Source organism: Pygoscelis adeliae, unplaced genomic scaffold, assembly GCF_000699105.1.
Source record: "Pygoscelis adeliae isolate BGI_AS28 unplaced genomic scaffold, ASM69910v1 Scaffold513, whole genome shotgun sequence".
Classification (NCBI taxonomy): domain Eukaryota; kingdom Metazoa; phylum Chordata; class Aves; order Sphenisciformes; family Spheniscidae; genus Pygoscelis; species Pygoscelis adeliae.
The window spans coordinates 2,341,548-2,352,057 of NW_008824591.1; the positions used below are offsets into that span (position 1 = coordinate 2,341,548).

General features: G+C 44.2%; 1 protein-coding gene across 1 annotated transcript in view; it reads left to right on the forward strand.

The window, feature by feature from the left end:
- The window catches only part of LOC103915427 (lethal(3)malignant brain tumor-like protein 3), a 31,751-nt gene extending 21,702 nt beyond the window's left edge, over positions 1 to 10,049 (forward strand). Inside the window, exons 17-19 of the mRNA XM_009322237.1 lie at positions 1,578 to 1,744; positions 6,325 to 6,387; positions 9,792 to 10,049. Coding sequence (XP_009320512.1) covers positions 1,578 to 1,744; positions 6,325 to 6,387; positions 9,792 to 9,920 — 359 coding nt within the window. The 3' untranslated portion in view covers positions 9,921 to 10,049. The remainder of the gene's footprint in view (positions 1 to 1,577; positions 1,745 to 6,324; positions 6,388 to 9,791) is intronic.
- The last annotated feature ends 461 nt before the right edge of the window (positions 10,050 to 10,510 follow it).

Here is a 10,510-nt window from a genome sequence, read left to right on the forward strand (position 1 = left end):
ATTTAAACAGAAGGATGGAAATCAGTGGAGGGAAATTCTCCAATAATCCACTGTCCTGTAATTTCACGATTACCCAGAGCTTTCATCCCATCTATATTTAAACTATTAGAACACTGCTTCCTTCTCAAAGGGAAAACAATTTTTTTAGATTGTGGTTTGGATGCTTAGCCCCGAGGATTTGGGCTTAGTGAAGAAAAGGAGACAGTGTGTGGTGGAAGCATTGCCCACCCAGCAGGGACGTGGCAGTATGTAAAACCTTGGGCGCAAATAGGACCTCCTGCAGCAGGGAGGTGGGGGCAAGGCCAGCTGCTGCCCCCGCCACCGGGGAGGTTGGGGAGGCAGGTGGGGAGTAGGTGACAGCCCTCCCAGGAGCGGTGTCCTGTGCCCTGTTGTCACCAGGAGCATCAGCTCCTGAACTAAGCAGTTCTTATTCAGGCTTTATTTTTTTAAATCCTCCCTCTTTGGTCTCATTATTAGAAATAGAGATCTGTATTTGATGCTGTCCCACATCCTTTAGGAGGTGGAGACGAGGTAAGGTGACACAGCTGGGGACAGGGGAGTGACCTTTCACTAGATCAGGCTCTACCTCCAGCGCTGCTTTCACTTCAGCTGGTGAGGAGCAGGCAAATCATGGAAATTTGCTTTTTCTTTATAATACTATTTTCCTTTGTGCTTTACATGTAGCAACTGGCGCACCCCGCAGATCCTTACACACCAGCCTACTAACAACCGTTTGTGCTAACACTGAGCAAACCCAGCAGAGGCGAGCGGTAGCCGTGCTGGTGCTGGGCATGCTGAACCTTTCTGAAGGCAGAAACAAAATGGGAATTTTGTACAGTTGCCACGGGATGGCGCCGGGCAGCCTGCGCACCCTACACACAGCCTGGCAGGGCTGGGGGTGAGGGGACAGCACCCGTTAACTGCTCTAAACCAGAGGAATATTTCCCATCTTGTTTCCATGCTCTGCTTCGCTTCCTGTTGTATAACCAGGCAAGTCCCTGTAGGACCATGACTCTGCACTACTCGAGTGATCTCATTAGGGAGGGGTGATTTCTTCCTTTTTTTGCCTTGACTTTTAAAGCTTCCGTCACTTGACACATGAGGAGGGAGTTGATGTCTGGAGGTAACGTGCAGCAGTCCTGGCCTGGGAGTCTCCCGGGGAGGTGGCGAGCCCAGGCCATCAGCTGGCATGCGTAGCCCTCTTCACAGGCTGGCTACAGCTGTGAGCTGGAACAACGCCATTAGTTTCCAGCCGAAGATGCTGTTACCAGAACTCCTCCACCTTGTCAATAAAAAGCTGCAAACATCTTGTCTGTTAGCAGCATGACATCATTTTCCAGGGAAGAAGCTAACGATAAAGCCTCCAGCCTGGCAATCTTATCTTTTTTTTTTTTCTTTATCCTTCTCAGGAGGGTGGGAAGAACGCCCTGAAAGCTCAGCGTGCCATGCAGTAGCCGTGCCTGGCCGTCTGCTCGCCCTGCCTTGCTTTTCCCTCCAGAGTGTGACCCTTCCTCCTGCTTTGTTGTAATTGTTCCTACTTGAAGCCTCGCTCTGACTTGTCTCGTTTCTTTTTCCAGACCCTGATTTGGATCTCCAGCAGGCCCTCCACCAGTCCATCTTCATGCCTTCCCTGGCCTCTAACCCGACCCACCGCCTCCATCTCTGCTGGGAGCAGCACTGCAAGCTCTTGCCAGAGGTCTCGGGCCTCACGGCCAAACACGTGGCCAAATGGACTGTGGAAGAGGTGAGTTACCTGTTCCCTGTTCTGCTCTTTTGGGGTGCGGGAATGACAGAGCCCTCCTCTTCTGGAGTGCTAATTGGAAGACTTGTTTATTTTTTTCCTTTCCTAGGCAATGCTTTTCTGTTTGCTTTGCATATGCCATAGCTGACTCAGCTAGAAGTTATACCCAAGTCCCTTTATAAGGGAGGGGAAGGATCCGTATTAACCCTCTGGTGTCCACGGCTTATTTCCCTGAACAGGATTCCCTCCCTTTCTTTGTTTTATTTACCACCTGATCTTTTAGTCCTCAGGCCTGAAACATAATTCTGACAGCAGTTTCCATTTCTCTCTGATCTCCCTCCCCCTCTCCTGTGACTTTGCTGCTGATTCACTTTTACATTGCAGATAATTCCAAACTGCACTGTGCATGCCCACTCCTCCTGCGTCTCCCTGGCTGATTCCCCTGGAACAAAACTGCCCACAGCCTGACCTGATTTCTGACAGGGGTGGCTGTGCAGCTGGGGATATGTCTCTGCAGTCCCAGCTCTTGAGATGTCTCCTGTAATTAGGTGGCGTGTGAAAAAGCTGGTATCTTTTGTGTGCTGAGTAGTTGGTTTTTGCCTCGATGCCTTGGGCATAAATAATATTTGTATCTCCACTTGGGAAGCTGTGACAATTTGGATCCTGATGGCACTTAATCGCAGGCCATTTAGTTCAAGAGAAATGTGCTGTAATGTTGCGCTTGCAAGGATGTAGGTAGTTTGCAAAGCAGGAAAAAGGTGCCATTCTTCATGATGCATAGAGGATCTTCAGAGACTTTTAGAAAGTGCCTTTTCCCTAAGTGCCTCTTACATCAGACAAATCCAATCTTGACTTTGCTCTTCATGCTGGAGGACTGCTTAGGAGTCTGGTGGGATTGCAGTATCACAGAAAATGGGAACCCCAGCAGTTGTGAAGGGGTTAGAGCAATTAGTGGGGCTGTTTTAAAACTTGGTCCTTTTTTGTTGGGTGGTTTTTTTTTTTTTTTTTTTGTAATGAAAATGTGTTTGAATTAAATTAATAGCAAGGAGGAAAAAACCTCTGAAAGATTTGCTGTTCGTATCATTCTTTTGAGAAAGCTTCTAATGATTTTTCCAAAAGGTCTTTTAGAAAAACAGTAAAGGCAGAAGCAGTTAATCCTCTGACATGAAAATCAGAATCTCTTTCTTTTGGATAAAACATGGAGTCCGGTTCATGGAAGAACAGAGTCGGGATACAAGCCAACTAAAATTTGTCCTTCGCAGTTGACCTTTAAAGCAACTGCTGGGTAAATTTAACTGGGATATTAGTTTGATAACAGATGAATGTAAGCAAGGACCACAGAGCATGAATGCAGGACACTGGATATAGTGATTCAAAACCCAGAATACACTGGACTGTGCTCTGCGCTGCAGCCTGAAACAGCTGATGAAGTTTCGACTGCCAATAGGAGTGTGAATGGCACATTAAAAAGATGAGTGGCAGCACCACAATGGACTGGCTAAATTCATTACAGGTTTTGTCTTGAATTTCAGTAAAGAGGATCTGGTTTTGCAAATTATGTTCATCACAAATTCCCACAGGAATCAATTTGGCCTCTGTATGAATACTTGCAGGATCAGCATGTGCAGTGAAATGTAGCCGCAGGTCTGGAAGATGAAAGCAGCAGGACTTTCTGTGTTTTAGTGAGTCCAAAGTAGATCTGATCTGTCGGCATTTGGGCTCCTAACATCTTGCTACAGGGCAAACATTTGCCTTTGGGTTGTGCTTTGAACTCTGCTGCACAAAGGAGGCCATTCTGCTGATCTGAAACAAGAGCAACGGGGGTGTAAAATTCTCCTTTGGTTTCAGACTGAAGAACTGTTTTTATTTTATAAAACCCACATTAAGGAGAAAAAAGTTGCTTTAATTCTCTGTTGGTTGAGAACAGCTGAAATGGCAGAGCAGCAGGAGTATTTAGGGGGCCTCAAGCTAAGAAACTCTTGGTAACACTGAACAGTCAACAAGGGTAGGTACTTTAATGCAGCTTTGTTATTTATTGAAAGCTTCCTGTCATGTTTTCAGAGCACAGCTAGTGAAGTATATTGAATCACAGAAGAATATTAATATGTGCTAGATTTGTATTGTTCGTTAGTTAAGCCTGCATCAGATGCTAATACCTTGTGGGGGGACTGTCCTTGTGCTAATTGCTTGTGGGTTACTAAATCCCAGTTAAACCCAGCTCCTCTCTGCGTAGTCTCACGAGGCGTTGTCAGTTCTGCTGTAGCTTGATATTAAAGGGGTGCTGTATGAGGCTACCTTCCAACTTCACCCAAGAGGTATACCAGTACTGTGCTGATTTCAGTATATCATGCACATCTGGGATTGCATCAGCATCTTCCGTATGGGTTACATGGAGTTTCTAAGATGTTCTCAGAATTACATAAAGCTCTTTTTCAACCCCCTTCCCTTTACCAATACGCAGTCATAGTGTAAGATGCTTCCACCAGATAGTTCTGTGAGCATTGAGGTTGTTATCAGTAGGAAGGGCAGGCAGGCATTCACCTCCTCAAAGGAAAAGCCCTGATCTGCTTGATCCCACTGCGCTCCTAACCTGTCTGACACGTCTCCCACTGTGATCTTGAGCCCCTCCAGCCTCACCCTTTCCCTTGGTTCAGGGCTTCATTGCCACCGTTGTGGGGCTGCGTTGGTTTCTTCTAACCCATGGTGTTACTGTGTATTGGCCTCGTGCACCCGAGCCTCCCTTGTCCCTCAGCTGCCACGTCTTGGTTTGGGGACTCTTTTCCCCCAGCAGTGATGGGCCAGGCAGGTCACTGCAGCTCAGTGGAACCCCCAGAACCGCATCCTGGGGACCTTCTTTCCTGTATTCTTCTCCTGTATCCTCCTTCCCTCTCTTTTCCTCATTTCTGGTAAACTCCAGGACTCCTGTTTGTTTAAAAGGCCACTCCTGTGGCGCAGAGTGCTTGCAGCGTAAGTACAAATGACTTCTGGGACAGATCAAAGGCTCGTCACTCAGTGTCCGTGACAATAGCCAGCAGCAATTGTGCAGGGAAGGACACAGGAGCAAGGCGAGCTTAGATCATTCCCTGGAGATTTCTACCAGCCTCTCAATACCATAGGCACTAAAAAGCACTTACCATCTTGCCCCCAGGGGTCCAACTGTCTCTTAAATTCTGGAATTTACCAGACCCTGCAGAAGGATTTTCATTTGTGTTTTAATTATAAGGGGGTGTCGGGGCGGGGTTCAAAGGGAAAGTAGTATTTTATTTGTTTATAACAGGAGTTTGCACTTCTACAGAAGAAAATTTGGAGACACTGCCTGATGGAGATGTGGATTTTAGGGGGTTCCCTTTAAAATGGAGCTGTCCCTACTAGCAGAAGATAAGGGCGAAACATGAGAGGGATGCTCTGCTTTTAGATTACATAACAGAAACAACAGGAGTCAGAGCTGTTCACCAAAAATCGGCTTCTGCCAGGGTAGAGCAAAACCGGAGGGCACGCTGACAGCTCCCTTCCTGCGTGGTCAGAACTGGGGGAAGGGAATGAATGTTAGTCAAGTGGTGGGATCAGCTGGAGATGCAGTGACACGATTTAGGAGAGAGTCTGACAGTCGTGAGTTAAAGGGAAGCTTGTATTTGACAGTGACCCCTCCTAACTGTTTGTCTGTTTGTGTTCATGGGAGAAATGTCACATCTGTAATAACTCAAATGAATATGCCTCGTGAAACAGAGCTCTTCCTGCAAGGGAGCATCCAATTAGCATGAGATGTTTGATCTGATTATGCCTCAATATACAAATCTTCTATGAACCAGTGAAGCTACAGCTGGAGAAGACAATACCTATTAAGTCATCCTCCACTGCGTTCAGGACTGCTCCTCGCACTACTTAGTGTTATATAATGTAATCCAAGGGCTGCTTGCATGTCTCCAGGGAGATTATTCCAAATGTTAACACATTTCCTGCTTCGAAAGGTTTTCCCTAATGCGAAATGTAAAATTAACTTTTACTTGTTTAATCCTGTTGGTTCCATGGATCCTGTGCTCCCACCACGGATTAAATAAAACCAAAACTCCTTTCCTTCCCAGTTCTTCTGCCTTCTGTATGTTGGTAAACCAGCAGTGCTCATTCCGTTGGTTTATCTTGTCTCTTAAAGGCATGTCATCATGGGAAACTGTCTAAATCCTTTTTTCTTTTCAATGTTACTTTCCAGCAGCACTGTAGAGAAAGTGAAGTTGTGGATGGGTTTAAAATAGACTAGCCTTATACGGCTTTTAGTCTGTAAAAATATTTTGATATTTTATAAAGATCCTTTTGAGCAATGGAGAAACTGGACTTTTACAGAAAGATAAATGGACAAAAGGCAATATGGAAAGTATTATAGGTAACCAGAGTATGCTTTGCAGGGGTGTTGCAGCAACAACCCAGTAATGTTTTTCATATATACCCTCTATTTAATGGGAGAGTTGTAAGTGTTAAATTTTTTAAAATTCTTGCATATGGAACTCATATACAGAAATATGACCTCTTTTCTTGATGGTATCCCATTTTAATTGTCCGTATTTCTCTTTTCCCAAATGTAATTCCAGGTGGTAAGCTTCATCCAGCGTTTACCTGGTTGCAAAGAACAAGCATCTGTTTTCAGGGAAGAGGTAAGTCAAGTCTGCCCAAATCCTGTGCTGTGCCACTGGCGGGTCTGATGGCAGCAAGGTGGTTTTGTACCCCTGCTACTCTGGAGTTACAGTGCAGAGAGCATGGACATGCTCAGACTTGTCATTAAAGAGCCTGTGGCATTTAGGAGGCAGCTTCAGCATCAAGCTGAATTCCAGCATTGCTAATTGCATTCTGCTGCTTTAAATTTCCCCTGCAGTTCCAGTCACTGAGCTTATGCTTAACATCCTGTCTTGGACTATTGTGCAGTGGGTTTGGCATCGTTATAAAGATGTCCTGTTGGAATGGTGCAATGAAGATCTCATCTGCTTCCTCTAACGAGCACATATGCCTGCTTCTCTTGGTGAGGCTGGCAGTCGTAGGGTTTCCCAGGAATCGCTGGCTTCTGCCATGGGCTGAGGTGAGAGCAGGAGGGGAAGCTTTCCTTGAACAAGCAGTGGTTGGGAAGTCAGAGCATCTCCTGCGTGCAGTGTGTCCTGTCTTTGCTGCCACTTGCTGGGCTGGACTTTGTTCCCTGTTTGTGGTGCGTTCACCGTGGCTTCTGAGAAACCGCAGCTAGCGCAGGATATGGTGGTCCTCTTTCTTAGCACACTTCTTTGCATGGATCATAGACACTTGGGCTCTGTTGAGTGCTTTGGCTTCCAGTTACATTGCAGGTACCACTTGGAGATTCTTTATGAGCCCCTGATAAATTTGCACAGACATACCTCCCCTTCCATCATCACAGGTCTACTGCTTTGATTGTAAGAGCTTGAGGGAAGAGGTTGTACTTTCTCTGTTCGGTGCGGCGCTGAGCGCACCCTCTGTACTGAGGAAGAGCATTGCACATTGTAGCGACTGTAAAGGGCAGGTTCGTAATAGATGACTGCTCCCCAGAGCTGGCTTCCTGTCAGGATGAATCAGGCCGTAGTGCATTTTATGGGATTTATGTATCTGTATTTTGTTTTCCCTTGTTTTAAAAAACATGCACACACACAAAATACAAAGCAAAAGAAATGGAGGCTTGCAGAAAGCACTATTCACAATGTAACAATACAGTGGAATACTCTTTAACTGAATATAGAGGGAATAATGAAATTTATTCAAATGAACCAATCTTTCAGTGTAGCTGAGTGTAAAAGGCGCATCCTGATTTCTAGTGACGGTGTATTCAGAGATGAGAGTTTGGTAGGTAAGATGTAACTAGCAAATCTCCTAATGAATCCAACCATTCACAATGTATTTTATTTCTTCTAGCTGTAATTTAAATGGGTCCTGAACACAGTGATTGCTTTCTGGTTCAGAGAGCAGATAGCCACGTTCTATTTTAATACCTTACTTTCTACAGCCTCAAAGTATGATTCCCTATGCCAAATGAGAGGGGCTTGGGTTGTTTTTCAGGTTTATGCTCAAACCAAATTGTCAGTTTGAAATTAAAACCCTTTTAGCAGTTTGGCTTTGGCCAGAATTCAGGTGTGAGTGACGGGACTGCTGAGCTCCACTCACATTGTCCATTAGCTGTAATCAGGCCTTTGAGTGCTCACCATTTAGGATAAATAAATTCCTTGCAGACTTCTCTTGGCGGGGGGAGAGGGATAAGTTGCTGCTTACATTAGGAGCGAAGAGAACAAATTGTGCACAGAATTTTAAAAACCATCCAAATAAGATGGAACAAAGAAATGAATAATAAAGCACAGGCACTGGTATTGTGCTTGTTTCTAGGTCCAGTTCAGGGAAGGTCTGTTTAAAATAAGCATCTTTGAGGCAATGCAGTGAAAATGAAGCATAGTAATAATACTGGACTCAAAAACATTTTGAAACGTAGGGCTGTTTTCCAGCAGTTTTCTGCTACTCCTGACTCTTTTATTTAATTTAAGCAGCAGTCCATTTGCTTCAAGCTATTTTTAACATGTTCATTGCAGTAGTGTAGACTCTAGGCAGCTTGCAAATAAGATTCGGGGACGTTGGGTGGCCATCTGTGGACTGGGAACACTGCTGTCATTTCCAGTGTACATACTGGGAGGTTGAGTAACTTGCTAACAGTCTCTTGTGTGGTTAGAGAAGGGGAAACTCAATCTCCTGGCTCCCAGCTCTTTGCTTTAATATTATGTTTGTCCAAGTTTATTCAATGTATCCTCTTCGACCAGTCACTGACGTCCAAAAAAGTTCTAGTTAGGAAGACTACAGAAATAGAAGAATTATTATGGGTGAGTTGAGTGTCCAATGTTGTCTGCTGCACTGGTGAACATCAAGTGAGAGGACGAGATGCTGTCAGTCCCTGTAAATGGACTTTAATGGAATAACTTAGGGAGACACATATTGTTTGTCTGTGTCCATTAATCTTTGGCTTCTTCCCTGCAGCATTTGGGGTTTATATTAATTATATTTGTGTTGTCTCTGTGGATGTTCTTGCAAACCTAAGTAAATTTTTAACCTCTTCTTAAAATAATATGTTACGATTTCACTTGCTGCTACCTAGGGCATCCTGTATTTTCACAAGGTAGTATGTTTTTCACTTGCTTACTTTGAATCTCATCGAATATCTCCTTGCTGATGGATTAGGAGAGTGCGTATATAAGTCCAGACAAATTGCATGTCTTTACTATGCCTTGTTTAACATAGCATAAGATCTCTCTTACCATGTGCTAAGCAAGCCCATTTAGTGTCATTGAAAATGATTTCGCAACAGCCTACTGTTTCTCCTTTAAACAGAGACTTCTTGTCTATAGGCATAGTACGTACTAGTCATGAGAGTAGCCAGATGTTCACGTCTCAGGAATTTTTCTCATCTGTAAGGTTTTTAGCAGAGCTGACCAAAAAAAGCAGGAAAAAAGCGTGTTTGGCTTTAAATTTTACCTTGAACAGCTTAACAGGAGTCGAAGAGTCTATGCAATGACAGTATGTAATGAATGCACTAGGAAATGGTGATTTTATGTTTCTAATCATCGTAGATTATTAGAATCAGTGTAATTCTTGGATAGCTGCCTCCTGAAGACTTGCATTCTGGATTTCCTGATCTAATTTCTGGCCACAGTTTGTGAATAGGCTGTAGGATTTTTGACAGTTGTTGGCTTTTTAGCGCAATTATAGTGAATATAAAGTCTAATGAACCAGCATCCTCCTTATGGTCTCTCCATAAGCCTTGCCCACACTAAGGCTTCTGTATTTCTAGAAAAAGAGCTGCAGGATGAGGCCTGAGACCCTTGGAAAGGGCAGCATGCCTGGACACCTCACAGGGGTGTGGGTGCCAGAACTAGGGAGAAATACATGGCTTCAGTCTTCAGAGCTGTGTTTGTACTTTCATTCCTCAGATCTAAGTATGTTGTTTCACTGAACGACCAGAAGTGAGAATCCTGCCTATCCTTTGATGGTAATCTTCATCTTATGTTGTGTTTCCAACCTCTAGCAGATAGATGGTGAGGCCTTCCTGCTCCTGAACCAGAGCGACATAGTTAAAATACTCAGTATCAAGCTGGGTCCTGCCCTGAAGATCTACAACGCCATTCTCATGTTCAAGTCTGCAGAAGACAACTGAGAAGAGCCCTTTGGCAGAGCCCACAAGGAATTGACGGGGAGCAGATCTTCAACTGAGAGCATTACAACGTGCCGAACAGGCAGATTGGGACTCAGATGTATTTTAAGTAGAACTTATTAAAAACATTTTGAGGACATAAAAATCCTGCCACAGTCTGGAATATGGGGCAGCTTCACTTCCAAGAAGAGGATATTATTATATTTTGTAATTGAATTTGGTTTTGATATATCAATCTCTTTTTGAGATCTAGAAGAAACCTCCGGTTATAAGGGGAATCCAGGGTAACATTGGTGGAGCTGCAATAGCAAGAAGGCGGCTATGAGTAAAATGACCGCTGTGTCCAATGATAGTGCCTGAAAGAGAGACTGAGTTATCACCAGCATGTTTAATATATTCTGTATATATAAAAACTCTGAAAAGAGAGTAAGAAAATAGGAAAAAGATGCACTTCAGAGCAATTCACCTGTATCCTTCAATGCTGACCTTTTCAGGACTGATTTTTAAATTCCAATTTCTCCTGCTGATCCTAGTTGTTCTAATACCCTTGGCTATTGGGCTGCTTACACCACAGCAGAAAGGTACCATGGGCA